Raw genomic sequence first — 17,757 nt, 5'->3', positions numbered from 1 at the left:
CGTGGTCCTTGACTTGGGGATAAGAGATACACACAAAGAACTAATATAACATCTCTAAATCTGCTACATTTTGTACTGCTACATCTTAGCTAAAGTTCTATGTAGCAAGGAATGTTTTATGTCCATTGTCTCTTTGGGTCCTCACAACAGCCCACTGTAGTACATGCAATTGTACAGATTAGGAAATGGAGTATAGCAAGGTCAGGTGTCTTTCCCAGGGTCATGCAGATACTTGAGGAACTGGGATGTGAACCCTGGCTTCTCTCCTGGGCACTGTGCTCTAATAATCATTCTTTACTGATAAGCTTCTCCAAAGGCTGACGCTACTCATCTGGGACCCATGCACCCGTCCATTTTTCTATCACTCTGGAAGGACATTGGTGTTGAGGTTGGCATACGTATCAAGGGCAGTAACTACCATGGCTTCCGAAGTTTTGGCAAAACCTCAGATGCGTGGCCTTCTGGCCAGGTGTCTGCGAATTCATATGGTTGGAGCATTCTTGGTATCCCTGGGGGTTGCAGCTCTCTGTAAGCTTGGTATGGCTGAACCAAGAAAGAAGGCATATGCAGATTTCTACAGAAATTACGATCCTGAGAAAGATTTTGAGGAGACGAAGAAGGCGGGTATCTTTCATAGTATAAAGTGATCTTGGAATAGAAAGAATTTCTTCAGGTTGAATTACCTAGAAGTTTGTCACTGACTTGGGTTCTTGAACTATGTCACATGAATATGTGGGCTAAGAAATAGTTTCTCTTGATAAATAAACAATTAACAAAAAATATATATTTATAAAACATCTAGAAAGGTGTGGAAGGAGACTGTCTTGAGTATATGCAAAAGCATACATTTTCTCTATGAAGACTGTGTTCAGACTTCTCATAAGATTCTGACCCTGTACCTGTAAGGCCACTGTCTAGAGAGTGGTCACAAAGAGTTACATAGCGGTAAGCTCTTTTACAGCTAAAAGAGAGTACAGTTAGTAGGTCAAAACAGGAAGAGTTTGGCTTGATCCTAGCGGGATTTGGATAGGTGAATGTCAAGTTTGGAGATGGGGAGAAGGGAGAGAAGCCCGTTGCCTGAATCAAGAAAGAATTGGTTGTTTCCTTTCCAGGTTATAGTTGAGAGTCAGTATAACTGAAGGTATTTATCTTCTTAGCAGTGAGAGACTGATGTGATGCAGCTATTAGCAGTACATGGCCAGTGAGTACATGGGCTTGAGTGAACAGGAGAGCTGCTCCACTTCTTTCCTACTCGGTTTGTGAACATGAGCAAAAATTTTATTACAAATAGAAATAAAAGAATCTCAAGTTTCAAAAGTAAATAAGTCCATTGTTTCACATTTTCAGTATCAGTAAAGTAGAACAACATTCTATCAATATTTAACAAAATTAATGTCAATATATATTTTGGAATCAAAGGAATGAATACTGACCAAACTGGACTTACTAATTTTAGCTAGCATTTTTATAGTGGGATATGAGAATTAATTTTTACTTTATGTTACCGTTGCTGGTGCCACATTTATAATTTTTTTTTTTTTTTTGAGGCAGAGTGTCACTCTGTCACCCTGGCTGAAGTGAAGTAGGTGACCTCGGCTCACTGCAGCCTCTGCCTCCTGGGTTCAAGCGATTCTCCTGCCTCGGCCTCCTGAGTAACTGGGACTACAGGTGTGCACCACCACACTCTGCTAACGTTTGTATTTTTAGTAGGGACAGGATTTCACCATGTTAGCCAGGCTGATCTTGAACTCCTGACCTCAGGTGATCTTCCGGCCTCAGCCTCCCAAAGTGCTGGGATTACAGACATGAGGCACCGTGCCTGACCATGACCACATTTTTGTAAGGAGAAAAATATATGGTGATTTCTAATAAATTCTCAGACACAATATTTTTCACAAAGGAATATTTTATCATGATTTGAATTTCTTCACATTTTATAATTATGTATGCCATCAGTATTAGTAGGTTAATAAAGGTGCATTCAGGTAAAAGTAACTATGTTTCAAAATTGTTTGACCTTTTAGAAGGGCAGTCTGTTTTATGGGAAATCTAAGGTCATATATACGTCAAAGGAGTATAGTTGTTAAATTATTAATATTCACAATATTTTATGAACTTAAAATGTAGCTAAAATTAATAATAAGCGACATCATTATTATATATACTTTATTTACAGAAAGTAATTTTTACCTAAAATTAAATATTCTCTTGGAATTCTTCAAAAGCAGAGGCTACAGTTGGCCTCTAACTCAGCCATAACTGTAGGGTAAAATTAAGAAAATAAAGCACAGGGAAAAATGCCTTAGTTTGTTTCCATTGATCCAAATGCAAAATAAAAAGCAAATATGAAACACAATGTTTTGAAAGCATGACTGCCTACCATAAAATAAAAATGCAAAAATAAGGAAGGGCTTTTAGAAACTGTGGTTTTCCCTCAATAGTATACCTTCGAAGGATTCTCCATTAGTTTTTTTTTCTGAAGCTGCATTTCTAATAATGGAGCTGTCATTTTTTTTTTTTTCAGTCTTTCCTTTCAGAACAAGGGTGGGGGGGAGATTAAAATAATCTTCAAAGCAGACACCATTACACTGAGTGGACCCTGGCATGCAAGCTGCTTTTCCAAAAAAGCACATTTTACTTCCCACTGCAGATGAGAGTTAAATATCCACTCAAAGCAAAGACTATTTAGACAGAGATTCATCCAGCCTGTGGAGAGGCCTGGAATCATATATCCCTGTCTGTGTCTAGCTCATGAAATAATCTAATACAATTTTCTTTTGTTTTTTAATTGCAGAAAGGTATCTGGATTTCCAATGATTGTCCAGGAGTGGGGGTTAGGGGAATGGGATTGTACAAAGCTCTAAATTAAAATGAAAGTGAAACAATGTTCGTAAAAGCATGAAAAGATAGAGGACCAGTCCATTTTGCCCTTTGAAAATAAACTATCAGTTTTGTCAATAGGTTTTGTTTGTTTATTTGTTTTTCTGTTTTGGTCATCTCAGCGGAGAAACTAAGGACTGGGTAAACATGAAAGCCTGGCTGTTCTCCTGTCTCTCTTAGACCTGATACCCCACGTCTGTGCTCAGGCATACTGGTGGCAGTGAGAGGATCGTACCTCTCCTGTCTGTGCTGTGCATGCACAGTGGATCAATGGAGACCCAGAGCCCCGGGGGCTGTCAAGATAATACCTTTCATTTAAAGGAAGAAAAAAAATTTAATAACAGATGTTAAAGAACTATTTTAAAGCATTCCCTCCTTGCAGTTTTGAGTCAGTGCTACTTGTAAATGCCTAAAATAGCAGTATGAAGAAAACATATTCATTTACTTTAGTAAAGATTTCTTTTGTATTGTATTAAGATATTATTCATACGCAATTCCTTCTTTTAAAGATCATGCCCATATCGGATTTTCTCTTCCATAAATGGCCCTGATAAAAGTCAATCTTCCAAGTGTTTTATAGTATCATGGTCCCCAAACCTCAGCATGGAAAGCCCAGCTAATATGAGACACATGCTAATAAGAGACTGATTTTCCATTTTTAATGTTTTATGCCAATGCCAGATGATGTATCCAGCTAACCACTTTAAACCTTTCTATAAAGATTTGATAATAGATGTCCTCATTGAATGTCCTCATGCACGCCCTTTGAAACAAATGATCACCTATTAGAGGATAGAGACAAAACACATTTACTTGAATGAAATGTTTAATAAAGTACATCAGGACTTGTTTTTATTGGTATTGCTCTATGAATACTTTATGTGCTAATTTAGGGCTTAGGAGTACTTAGTTATCCCAGTGCTCCAGTCTGAAAAAGGCATGTACCTTATTATTATAAACGCCAGCCTTTAATGTTTAGAACATATTTATAAAACATACTTGTCCTCTTCCTAAAATTGAAAACATCTGTTACAGATTTTCTGTTAAAATGTTATGGACGTGAGAGCCTGGCGATGAGGCACTCTGCCATTTTGAATGGGAATTAAGCTGACAATGCATTCTGCACCAGTGAGGCCGTGAAAACAAACAAAAAAAGGCAGATGGTTCATTTAGTTTAGTAATTGTAATTTGTTGTTCATTAAAAGTAATTCCCACACAGGCATTCTTTATTCTAATACAGTATAAGGAAAATTTTCCTCTGTAAACCTGGCCTAATATTTTTTTTTCTTTAGCATAATTTGCACTGACATTTGATAGGCAGTTGATTAGAGCAGAATAATTTCTTTGGAATGAAAATTAATTATAATTTTTGCAGCTTTCATTAGTCTGCTTTTGTAACTACTGTGGCTAAACAGCAGGGGTTTGGCCCTGAAATGCTGAGTATCACTGGATCGTTTGCAGTGTACTCTCCCTTTTAAGATGATTAGACCTCTTCATTGTAGTTTTTACATCTACATAAAATGAGGATTTGCAATAAAACATTTTCAATGTGCTTTGAAATATTCTTGAATATATGTTTACAGTATTAAAGATAGCATCATCCTAATTTAACATCACACTGTGTAGTTTTTGAAATGTATTCAAGAACACAGACATATTTTAGTCTTCAGTACACTATAACATGTAATAAGAATATTTCCTGAATTTATACAAATTGTTACATATGCACACAAATGGCATAGATTTTAACAGTGGGGATCCCATTCTTTAGAGATACACAAAATTGTTTGAAGCATATTTTAAAGGAAGACACATGATACTCTATTGATGATAGAACAGATTTATAGAGAAACCAAGTCTATTCCAGTGTTATGATCTGATTGATAGATATAATGTGATTTCAGAAAATTGCCTTATAAAGTAAATGTATACCTGACAAAATCAGCAGGACCTAGGAAGAAATTTGATCTTTTCCAAGAGTATACTATTCTGCCATGCCATTATGCTGTTTTTGTTGTACACAAGCACATTGATATTAATGTATTTTCCAAAAGAAAATAAGAATTTTGTAGATTTTTGAGCCACTAGATTAATCGGTGAGTTGAGTTTATTTTGCCTTGAAAATTCATCGCACTGGATTTCAGATTTCAGAAAGTGTTAAAGAATATCCAGGAAGTTAATCCTTGTCTATAAAGCATTTTCCAACCATGGAAAAAAGCTCATCTTTTCTGTTTTCACACACACAAGAAAAGAATTAGAATTCAACAAAATTAGCAATATTTTGTTTGATCAGGTAGTATTTTAGTGAAATATCTTTATAAATATTTTTGCATCCACAACTTCTTATATCCAGAGTTGTGAATTTTCGTAATTAACTATCCAGGAAATGGTTTTAAAACTGTAAAGAAAGCCTTCTGTTGTATAACACAATTTCTGTTTCTGTGGAATATGAACAAGACAGTGTTTATTGTAGTCAGAAAAATTGTTGGCATGATTCTGCATAAGTGAAGAATCTCTGGACTGTCTCAAAGTGTTAGCTGCCCATTTGCAGACAAACAAGCTTTTAGTGTGCAATTTAGGTCAATGGATCGAGAGGAGAAGATGTGTTTAGGCGACAGATTTTAAATCACCATAATATAAATATGCTTCCCTTTTCATCCGGAATTTGCTTTCTTTCAAGGTAATTTAGTGCAGCAGACATGCACTTATGCCTGTCTTTGTAATTTTAGGGATTAGGATAGTGAGGATTAAATGGTGACCCTTAATCTTCAATATCAACTTTAAGAGCGAAATATAATATGCAAATGGAACACATTCATTTTGTGTTTATATATTTTAATCTCTGTAATTTAGTCTTAAGAAGATGGAAACTCATCTTTGCCTTATTTATTTTGAATCCTAAAGCAAGATGCCATTAAAATCTTTATCCTTCTGTCTTAGTGGATAAATGTTTATCCTTTAGGGCTTAGAACATAATTTAAAAAAAAAAAAAACTGACTTTAACCTAACAACATTTTTCAATCAAGGGAAGTGGCATGTATGGTTAATATAAAAGTGTAGACTGACTTGTCTAAAATGAATGGATAAGTTGTTAAGGCAAGCTTTGGAAAAAAAAAAACCGAGATAAACTTGTGTTTTGAATTTAGTTTGAGAAATCAGTAAATTGAATTTTTATTAATAAAATTAGTGTATTTCTGACCAAGTTTACTTTGTTCTTAATAAACTTTTCCTTTGTGGTTTGAATTTCAGTTTATAGACAGGAATGTCTTCTAAAGAAAACATTTATTAGGGTGAAATATTAAACTAATATAAAAGTCTGGGCCATATTCGCTTTAGAAAAATAAACATAAGAACTATACTAAGTAAGCAGATCAAAAAGAGAAATGTAGTGTGAAAAAAATAGAAACAAAGAATCTTTTTATACCTCTGATTTTACTGAAAGAATGAGGTTAGAACAGTCCACGTAGTTTGGCTCACTGAGTTCCTCAGACAGGTAATTTCTAGCCATTGAGACAAAGGTTTGCCAGATTTCTGGACATGTAACTCGAATGTCCCACATATAGAACTGATTTTTGAGCACCTTGTCATGAATTAATGCTTGCTTATATTGCCAAAAATGCAGGTAATTTCAAATCGTAAGGTGTCCTTCAAGTTTTTCAAAAAAGCAAGGTAAAACTGCTTTGATTACTTGTAAGGGTTGTCCTGAAGCTGCTCTCAAGCATCCAGACCCAGCATTATGTCATCATAGATAAAAGGAATATTGACCATCGGATGACACATGTGAATAACAGGGCACTACAAACATGAGCATTTAACCTAGAATTTTCCACCCCTCTCCTGAAGCTGATTACTTCCAGTAAATACACGGTAGCTTTATGACCAAAATCATTCTTAGAATTGAAACACTTGTTTACCAAATCCTAAAAATGGACTTACTGGTGGAATTTGCATTGATGTTTTCCCTATCTACAATCACAGTGTGTTACACTCTAAGTAATAAACCTGTCCAACTACATCTCTGAGTACTATGAGTAAATTTACCCTCTCTTACATACTTACCCAGTTTTACCTTTTATTGGTTATAACTGACACAGATTTTTAAAAAATATTCTGACTTTAAGAAAATATCAGAGGGCATTTAAAAGCTTATATATTTGTCTTCTCATTACCTTGTCATAAAATGGCCATAAAACATTTTATTCTGATGGATTACTTTATTAATCACTAAATAAACAATTACATGTTTGTGTGATGTTTGAGGTTCTTCAAGATTTTCTGTATTTTGTTCAGTTGCTTATTAGGAAGAGCATTATAGTAATTCAGGGCTTTGGAGTCAGGGAAGCCTGCATCTGTGATTCAGGTTGGTCACATATTTGTTGTGTGACATAGAGCAAGTTACTTAACCTCTCTTACCTTCTGTTTCTTCACTTATGATGTGGGATTATTTTACTACCTATATAATAAGGTTTTTGTGGGGGATTACCAATGATAATGTTATCTGCTTTACATAGTGCCTGTAACATAGTGAGTGATAAAAATGGTAATTATTTTTATGAATTTACCTACTATGCTATTGTATGGAGACAAGCTAATTGCAATTGCATTTAGGATAGGCTATCTGTGAAAAGTGGTTATATTCACCATTAATTTGTCAGAATCCATTTTAACTTATTAGCAGTGTGTTAGTACCAATCTGAAATGGTACTATGTTTCTTCAATTTGAATTCTTTCATGTTCTGTGAGGTTAAATTCATACTTATACATGTGAAATTGAGTAAAAAAAAAAATCTAGAGATCTCCATTTAAGAATCAAGACAGAGATCCCTCTTGAAGGGAACAGTGTGGAATGGCTTCTTAAATGAAGAGACAAAATATTTCCGTTTTTTAGAATTTAACTAGTGAATCAGTTACATGTGAAGCTAAGCACCTCACGAATTAATGAGCTAAGGCATCAGAAATAGGAGGAAGACTTCGTAACAAGGTTATTTTAGTGGTACTCAAGGTTATTTTTAGTGGCACATTTATCCAAAGTTTTGTTTTTCTTGTGGATAGGTAAAGAAAAGCCACATCCTCAGGGTACCCAGCCTTGCCCCTGAACCCTAGGTGCCCCGATTAAGATCCCAAGGCTTATGAGTGTGTATTCTGATGATGCTCACACAGTTATGATCCAACCATGTCAGTTAAGGGAAAAGTACTTACATCCTTATTCAGTCAGGGTGGGGATCAAGTAAAGATTTTGGTAAGCTGATTCTGAAGATGGCTGATCATGTAGCAAGTTCAGGTTGTCTAAGGGGAACAGAGTGGCGGTGACATCTCCACAATCTTTATAATTACAGTAACATTTCCCCCAAAATTTTCATCACTGAACGAAAGCCACTGATTTGCTTAATTTCACATATTCGCTTGTATAAATACACACATATCCCTATGTCTTGTATAAAGCCAAAGAAATTAAGCAGACCAAGATTTGTTTCTACTTTTTTCCTTCCTTCCTCTCTCCCTCCCTCCCTTTCTCCCCCCCTTCCTTGCTTCCCTTTTTCTCTTTTCCTCTTTCTTTTTCTTTCTTCGTTTATCTTTTTTTTCTTTCTTTCCTTCTCCTTCCTTCCTTCCTTCCATCCTTCCTTCCTTCCTTCCTTTCTTCGTTTTCTTCCTTTTGTAGTGAAAGAGTCTCACTCTATCACCCAGGCTGGAGTGCAGTGGTGCAATCTCAGCTCACTGTAGCCTTGACATCCTGGGTTCATATGATCCTCCCACCTCAACCTCCCCATACCTGGGACCACAGGCATTTGGCACCACACACGGCTAATTTTTGTATTTTTAGTAGAGACGGGGTTTCTCTGTGTTGCCCAGGCTGGTCTCAAATTCCTGGGCTCAAGAGATCTGCCTGCCTCAGCCTCCCAAAGTGCTGGGGCTATAGGCATGAGCCACCCTGCCCACTATGCTTTTTTTTTTTTTTTTTCCATATTAAATTCTTCTAGACCCATGTAAGGAAGCTCATGCAGTAATCATGATTTAGGAAGATTTTCCTCCTCTTTTTGAATAATTAGATCAGCAGCAACTAAGGTATAAGGCTGGCAAAACCATATCATTCTGTCATAGACAACAGGATTAGGATACTTAAAGCCTTCTCCAAGAGCAAACTGTTCATTTACATTTGATTATGGCTCCTTTTTATAAAAGTCCATGTTCAATTTCAAAACTTAAAAAGCTGTTATTCTTAAGTCTTGATTTTTGTCCCTTTCTATTCATCTTGCTCCTTGAAAATACCAAGAAAGGAGCTATCAACTGTAGTGCCCTTGCTTCTGAGAGATCACAATATAACTAACTCATGGTTTCTTTGGAAGATTATCTAGGAGTCAAGAAACAAAAGATCTTGATATACCCACTCCTTATGTGTGCTTGAGTTCATTCTTAAGAAAATACAAAGATAGCACATTGAAATGTGGGTATTTAGTGGACAAGAGGCAAGAGGACAAGGAATTATTTCCATCTGAGTGATCAGGAAAGGCTTCATAGAGATGGCTGTTTATTCGGCCCTAAAAATATTTTATAGGACTGATGCATGTAAAGATGGGGATAAGTAGGGAAGAATAATAAAAGGTATAATGAGAGCATGAGAAATTCCATGTTGTTATAGGCATTCTTTCCCCTTATGGTCAGGAGAAAAACAGTATACAATTTAAAATTTAATGTTATGAGTTTAATAGTCACACATTCACAAGTGATATGAATACATAATATTTGTTATATTTATCCAGACCTTTGGAAGAAATTCGGGCCCTAACATTATTAAAGATGGTTGTCTTCTTCTTACCTCGTGAAAAAATAGACTTAGAACTTTCAGTCTCAGATTGGTAGTTAGTATTGTGAATCATTGATTGAAAGTCATGAGGCAACTCCTTTGAAGAATTAAAACTACTTGGGTTCCAACAGAAAATAAGGTAGACCTGAAAAATAAGTTGACATTAGCCCATTTATATGTGATATATGTGGCAGTGGAAGGGAATTGTTGAATACTAGATAAAATAACATGAACTTTATTTTGTATGTGTTTTGTAAATCTTTATTCATTTTGATCAGGAGAGTCTTGTAGAAGATTCATCTAGAAAAATTCTGATGGGAGAGATTCTGCTGGTTTTTTATTTGTATTCCCTGGTGCTTAGAACATGTTTATAATATTAAAGGAAGAAGAAAAAGGAAGGAAGGAAATAAAGAGTAGGAGAAAGGAGAGAGAAGGGAAGAAAGGAGAAGAGAGCAAGAGAGGGAAAGCAAGTTCAGAAGGAGGGAGGGAAAGAAGAGTGTGAATTGGGTTCAGTGTACACTGCTGGTGAGATGGGTGCACCAGAGTCTCACGAATTACCACTACAGAACTAACTCATGTATCCAAATACCACCTGTTTCCCAAAAACCTATGGAAATGAGAGTGTGGGATGGATTGGTTTAAGAGACTAGAGTCAAAGACAGCACTCCTGTAATGCTTTAGGGATATAGGTAAACAGATACTTGAAGTAAAAATTGAAATGGGGAGGGGGAAATATGTAAAACATGTTTCTGAAATGAAATTTACAGAACTTCAAAGTTGATTATAAAGGAGGTAAAGGTAAAGAAAGTCAGAAGAGTTACAAGTGGTTAAGCTGCTTTTTAAACACATGGAAACTGAGAGGGCAGTTATGCCAGAAATAGTTTAACAAAAGAGAAAATTGAGATAGGCAGTTGTGCCAGAAATAGATTTTTTAAAAGGGAGAAATCATTTGAGGAAAAAAGAGCAATGAGTGCAATTTTTAGCACATTTGTGTGTGAAGTTTTTACAGGACATCTAAGGGAAGAAGTCAAACTGCAGAGATCAGAGGCTGCTGATAGAGTTTTGAAAAATCACATCAATTGAATTTATAGGTATTTTAATGAAGGTGGATGAGGTTTCCAAGTAAAACCAGGCATGAGCAGAAGTACCTCTACATATGAGTGGTGATAAGAAAGGAGAAGCCAATGAAGGAAATTTTCTGAAAGATTAAAAAGAAAATTATAAGAGTAGAGGATCAAGGAAAAAAACTAAGGAAAACCTGCTTGCAGGAGATGATGAAGTGCAGCAAATGCTACACAGAGGATTCAGAATATCTAGAGACTAGGAACAGATGACAGTGAATTCCAGAAGCGGAATATAATTCATTCTCCAGGGAAGTTTATCCATGCATGAAGCGATGCAATAGAGAGGTGGCTGTGTTCCCATGAATGAGATCTATGTGTTTAAATTATGCACACTTCAGCAATTTAAAAACTGCAGCTCTGTTGGGGGAGAAAATAAAAATAAATAAAGCAATTTCAACTGGCAACTTCTCCTTTTCAGTATCAACTTAGGCAAGAGGTGTGAAGACCACATTCCAATGGCCAGGAGCAATGTCAAGTACAGCGGTTACTCTCTATCCTTATCCCAAGTTTAAAATCTCATGAGCTAAGACAATTGAAATGAGTTACTAAATTTGTATTTGTGTGGGCCAAGATTCAGAAGAGATAAATATATCTTTTGGGTAGAAACAAGGCAGGTTTTTATTTGGCAGGAGGAACAGCCTGAGCAATCTGGAAGGGCTTTGTAGTAGAGATAGAAATGGAGACACCTTAAAAACAATCAGAAAGTTTCCATTTCCAGGGTTTCCCATTCTTTATATCACCATCTAAAAACAGTTGTTTTCAGAACGTGTATATTTTGGGGAAAAGAGTGGTCAAAGCTATTGTGTATTCCTCCTGTTTCAGAAATGATCATGCTTTCTGCCTTAGTTATAATAAAGACAGGAGCAGAACAATTTCTGAAGAATTCTAGCCAGTATTTTTGGCTGTATTTCCCAGCTTTCATTCAATAGCACGTTGAAGTTTTAAATGAATCTCAGAAAGAGCATTCTCTCCAGTTGTATTGTTATGTGGGAATCATTGCTGATTGGTTTGGGCACAGAGTGCTTCCACATAAATAGGTCTGGCAAATGTGTCCCAAGAGGGACAAATGAGGATGTACAAGAGGAATAAGGAGAGAATGAAGGTATTGCGTGTTAAGAGGTGGTTAGAGAAAGGACATTTGGGTGATGTTGATACACTTATTGGACAACGTCAAAGAGCCACACCAAATTCCACTCTTGACACCCTTAGAATGATGCTTTGGCCTCCTTCTCCCCTTTGACCAAATAAACTGCACTTCTGTTTTTTTCCTTCTTTGACTATTGCTTTATTAATGTGAATCTGGCAATTTTGGAAGCAAAATTGATCTTGCTCCTTTTATCAACACCCATACAACTGGACCCTTATCTAGCATCCAGGAACCTATTCCTTAAGTTTAATTACCAACTTCTGTCATTTCACTGGCTGTTTTAAGAAAATATTTTTTTAGAAGGCCTGCGAGTTTAGGCATTACACTTAATACTACTCTTAAACATTATAGTATCTATTCATTTAGTGTATAATTCATTAAATCAAAATGACAGTAGGACACAAGGACAAGAGAAGCAGAGGTGAAAGGGATACTTTTAGACTTTGTTTCACTGTGAGTATGCCTTCTGCAAATGCATGTTAATCACAGAATCAAAATAAACACACTTAATTGAACAGCATTTGGATCAATAAAATCATTGACTGAGTACCACTGGTGCTCACTTGAGGTAAACAAGTGATTTAATAGTCTGCACTTCCTTCAGGCTTCTTTGGTGTGGCCATCAGTAGTATATTCCTAAATCAGAGGTGGCAGTGACCAAAAGGCCCTCATCAAGCCACCTAGCCTGACCTCCTGAGGTGTATTATCGCCTGACATCCTACAAGCGACTTTTTATTTCCATTCTCTGCATCCTATATAACTCTTGTTAGATAATTTGAAGCTCAGCTTATGAGAAAATACTCATACATCCCTTTTTTAAAGAAGATTATTTCTTTAAGGACTTGAGTAAGAATTATTCTTTTCAAACATTTACATACTCCAATTTAAACCATTTACACCTTTTACATTTACCATTTGTCTTTGCAATGCAGAAATATGGAAACAAGGAAAAGAGTAGAATGTAAAGGAAGTTGAAAGAAATAAGAATATAGACTTTGCCACTAACACAGCCACAGATTTCAGGCCTTCAGATCGAATCTCAGAGACTGAGCTGTGATTTGTATCTCTTAGGAGATTCTCAGCTTCTTGGAGCTTTTGATTGGAGAAACTGATAAGTTACCATCACATGAATCCACGTTGCACATCTGAATATGGTGCTATAGACTGCATGCCAAACATGGGACAGATAGATTTCCAGTTAATCTGAGCTCTGCTCTGTTACAGGTTTCTGCGAAGAAAATTCTGCTTTGCATGAACGTGCCTGCCACCCATAACAGCCATTTTAAGTTGAGTGTATTTGGGGACACATGAAGTTCAGTAATGGTCAACTGAATTAACTCATAGTTTTATGAGAAAACTTTAAAACTCTGAACTCTGAGTCCTGGGGAATAAATCCATCCAGGCCAAATGATACCTGGTAAAGAAACTAAAGTCACAGCCTGTTTTAACTGCCTAGCTAAAACATTTTACTAACTAGAGTTAAGTGATAGATTTTTTTTTTTTTTTTTTGAAAAAATCTCAGCCATCATTAGAAAGATGGTATTGGTAAATAACAGTCACACTGTCAACATAGCTGTATGCAAATCCTTTTGGTCAGGAGCAGATGTATCAAGAAACTGGTAAGTCTAGAGACTTACGATTTCAGTAACTTTTAAAGGCCAAGCCTATTATGATGCATCAATGTTATTCTAGAATGCTAGATAAGAAATTCAGACTGTAGTTCAGCATAGTCAAACTCTATTACTATTTTTTTGGAAGAAAGAGTTGGGTCTATTTTAAATATTGTAATATTGGTTGAATATAGCTTAATCATTTCAGTGTTTAAGGAGTATAAATGTGAACCTATGCTCTTCCTGTGGCTTTTCTAGCCATGTCTTGGCTGTTAAAAATACAATGGTGTACCGGTCACAGTGGCTTACTCCTGTAATCCCAGCACTTCGAGAGGCTGAGGTGGGTGGATCACCGGAGGTCAGGAGTTCGAGACCAACCTGACCAATATGGTGAAACCCTGTCCCTTATAAAAATACAAAAATTAGCCAGGTGTGGTGGCACATGCCTGTCATCCCAGCTACTCAGGAGGTTGAGATGGGAGAATCACTTGAACACAGGAGGCGGAGATAGTAGCAACCTGAGATCATGACACTGCATTCCAGCCTGGGCAACAGAGCAAGACTCCCTCTAAAAAAAAAAATACAGTTGTGATAACAACAAAAGCAATTTATGCCATACACTTTTTTTTTTTTTTTTTTTTTTTTGACAGAGTCTTGCTCTTCCATCCAGTCTGGAGTGTAGTGGTGCAATCTCAGCTCACTGCAACCTACATCCCTTGGGTTCAAGCAGTTCTCCCACCTCAGCCTTCCAAGTAGCTGGGACTACAGGCACCTGTCACCATGCCCAACTAACTTTTGTATTTTTTGTAGAGACAGGGTTCCACCATGTTGGCCAGGCTGGCCTGGAACTCCTGACCTCAAGTGATCAGCCCATCTTGACCTCCCAAAATTGCACTTGACTCTCAGTTAGAGGGAGAAACGGACATTGGTTGGACTTACAGGCATGAGCCACCACACCCAGCCAGTATGCTAGACTTTCTGAAAGAATTTCTTGCATTACAAAAATTTTTTTAGAGAAAATGAAAATGAAATTATTTACTTGAAAGTATGTGGTCATCCCTGATGATGTATGTATCACTTCAGGCTTAATCTAGAACTGAGTAAGATTCTGCATATGTCTTGTGCTTTCCTAAACACTTATAGATGCTCAAGCTCCACTCTGGGAGTTGCTATTTCTAGACAAGAACCTGGAAATCTGGTTTTAGAAAAACACTCTCCTTGTGATGCCCAAGTCAGGGTAGGAATTGCTGCTCTCTCCATCCACAGTGTTGGCCATCATGACATAGCATTCAACCTTGGTACTTCTACACAGTCTGTCCTTTCATTCTGAAATGTTCTTTCCTCTTTCACTAAAGAACATATGTTCAACCTATAAAGCCCAGTTTAAAAATCAGCTCTGCTGGAGCACCAAATTTACTATCATACCCATGATACTTGAACATTGATCAGAATGCTCTATGACCCCTCCTCCTTGAAAACACTTGACTTCCAATTAGAGGGAGAAATCGACACTGGTTGGAAAGCTATGCTTTTTGTCTGTGCTCACAAAAAGCCCATAAGCTGTAAATGCATTTGAAAATATTGGCAAAATAAAATTCCTGTTTGTGTAGATATAGTTTTCATTATCCTTTCTGGGAGGATTGATTTAAAAACATAGACTTTAAAATCAGACAGAGATACTGAATAGTGGAATATTGTAGGATAAGTCTGTACTTATTTGTTTTTTTTTTTCTTTTTCAAGAACCTAAAGTAAAAGTGATGATACTTGAAAAGTCAATTATTTTTTAAATTTTACTTCGTACAGTTTTCTAAAAGATATATATCTATATATACATTTTCATCTTAATTTTTTTCTCTAGAGATTATTTCAGTGTACATTTGAGAGTCTGTAGCAGGATCAACATTACAGACAATTAGAACCTTTGCTAAATATGACTTTTGAAATATATATGGAAAAGCTTATAATTTTGATGAAAGACAGTATATAAACAAGAGAAAGTTTTCTTAATGATTAAAATACATTGGGATAACATAATTATTACAAAATGATATTCAATTAAACATTACAATATGTAGGGAAATTTTATTTTTAATTAATACAAAGTTCTTTTAATATACTGTCCTAGTCCAAGAGTTAAAGTGAGTGGATTCCTTGTCAGTAGGAATCTTTGACAATGGGCCAAGTACAGCATTGCTAGTGTACAGGATTACTTTTATTTCTTTAGTTTTAACAGTGGTTTCTGGTAACGTATCTGTAAGGTGTCGGTTCTCAGGGAACTTTTAACCTGGCTGTAATCCAAGTAACATTATCTGGTGCATAGATTGCTTTAAAACGTAAATTTTGGTCAGGAGCAGTGGCTCATGTCTATAATTCCAGTACTTTAGGAGGCCAAGGTGAGAGAATCACTTGAGGCCAGTAGTTTGAGACCAACTTGGACAACAAAGCAAGATTCCATCTCTACCATAAATTTAAAAATTAGCTAGGTATGGTAGTGCACGCCTAATCCCAACTACTTGGGAGGCTGTGGTGGGAGGATGGCCTGAGGATTGAACTCTGAATTACGACTATACTCCAGCCTGGGTAACAGAGTGAGATCCTGTTCTAAAAACAAACAAAAAAAAAACAATAAATACATATTTTTTTCTTTTGCTTTTATGACAGAAATTCTAAGCAGAGAATTAAAGCAGGATTCACCTCTGGAGACCATTTTCAAAATTCATTCTTTTGAATGCAAGTTTTTATTCACTTTTCACTCAAAATTTTTTTATAAGTGTAAACTCTGGGCTATTCTATTTTGAATAAGATATTCTTGGTATTTTTTTCTGTTCAGACTATGTAAAATAAATACCTTTTTAAAATTATTCTGTTAGGTGTCCAGAAATAACATTTTCCAGTCATATACCAGAACATGAAAGAGTCTTTACGTGTGAAACCATAAAGTTTAAAAGCAAAACTAAGACTAAACAACCATGTAAGAAATCGAAGTAGAATCCAGTGTAAAAGAAGCAGGCAATTGTTCTACCTCTCCTTGGCAGAGTCATTTCACCCTGCTGATGGCCCCTCTGCTTGGGGCCATTTTACTACACGGCCACAAATTCAACCAATGGATTCTTTCAGTTAATGAAGATTATGCTGCGCGTGTACAACCACGTTGCTTTCATCTAATTATGACATGATAAGGAACAAAACCTTCACTTCTTATATTTTCTTTTTAACAGAATCTTTTGAAAATGTCTTACAAGCTAAATTCTGCATTTGTGGGGTTTCCATTTCTCTAGTGATTTGCTGTGTTTTTCAGGGAAAAAAAGGACTATATGTTAACTTTTGAAACCTAACTTCTGAAACCATATTAATAAATTTTTTACAATTTGGCAGATTCCTTTTAGATATTTGATTTTCAAGAGATATTTGCACAAAGAATATATCATTGTAAACATAACAAAAGGAAGCAAAACATGCTTTATTAGGCCTCATTTTTGTTCCTTCCAACTTTTATGTTAGGTTCCGGGGGTACACGTGCAGATTTGTTATGTGGGTAAATCACATGTCACTGGGGTTCAGAGTACAAATGATTTTTTCCACCCAGGTAGTGAGCATAGTAACCAATAGGTAGATTTCTGTCCTCACCTTCCGCCACACTCCACCCTCAGTTAATCTATTGCTCCTCCCTTTGTGTCCATGTGTACTCAAGTCAACCTAAATTTCTTGATGAAGGACACTATTGAAATAATGTGACTTATAGTCTTTTGATTCCAAATATACATCATACATCTCTCTCTTGGTTCTTGTGAGTTTAGTATGTAGTGTGGCTGTTAATAGAGCAATAGATATTGACAAAATGAATGAAGGAAAATTTCTGTTTCCACATCTTCCTTCTGTCATCTTAAAATATCGTTTTCACTCAACATTCTGTCTTTGGTTTTACTGTAATTTTAAAATGCTTTTATAATCTTAACTACTAATACGACGTTAATAGTCATTTTATGTTTACTAAATCCTTGTGTTACCTAACTTTGGTCTTGAATTCTATATCCTCCATTTTCATATGAATATGTCATAGGTCTTCATCCCTATCCGTCTGTGTGTCTCATATCTGTAAGTCTAACAGATGTCCTAGTTTTTAGCTTCTTCCTGGATCATCCAGCTACTCCTACTGACTTCTAGCAGAGCATCTTCTCTCCCATTTGCTGAGC

General features: G+C 36.1%; 2 protein-coding genes across 3 annotated transcripts in view; both read left to right on the top strand.

Moving 5' to 3' along the window:
- The window catches only part of ZFHX4 (zinc finger homeobox 4), a 184,678-nt gene that overhangs the window by 50,127 nt on the left and 116,794 nt on the right, over positions 1-17,757 (top strand). The gene's annotated exons all lie outside the window — the stretch shown is intronic.
- Positions 1-17,757, top strand: part of LOC120362261 (cytochrome c oxidase subunit 6C-like) — a 40,452-nt gene extending 22,695 nt beyond the window's left edge. Inside the window, exon 1 of the mRNA XM_074386974.1 lies at positions 1-17,757. This exon is cut by the window's left edge and continues 22,695 nt beyond it. Within this exon, the coding sequence (XP_074243075.1) occupies positions 420-647 (228 nt within the window). The 5' untranslated portion in view covers positions 1-419 and the 3' untranslated portion in view covers positions 648-17,757.

The sequence above is a fragment of the Saimiri boliviensis genome, chromosome 15 (genome assembly GCF_048565385.1).
Source record: "Saimiri boliviensis isolate mSaiBol1 chromosome 15, mSaiBol1.pri, whole genome shotgun sequence".
In the NCBI taxonomy this organism is placed as follows: domain Eukaryota; kingdom Metazoa; phylum Chordata; class Mammalia; order Primates; family Cebidae; genus Saimiri; species Saimiri boliviensis.
This window is presented reverse-complemented; position numbering and strand designations above follow the sequence as displayed.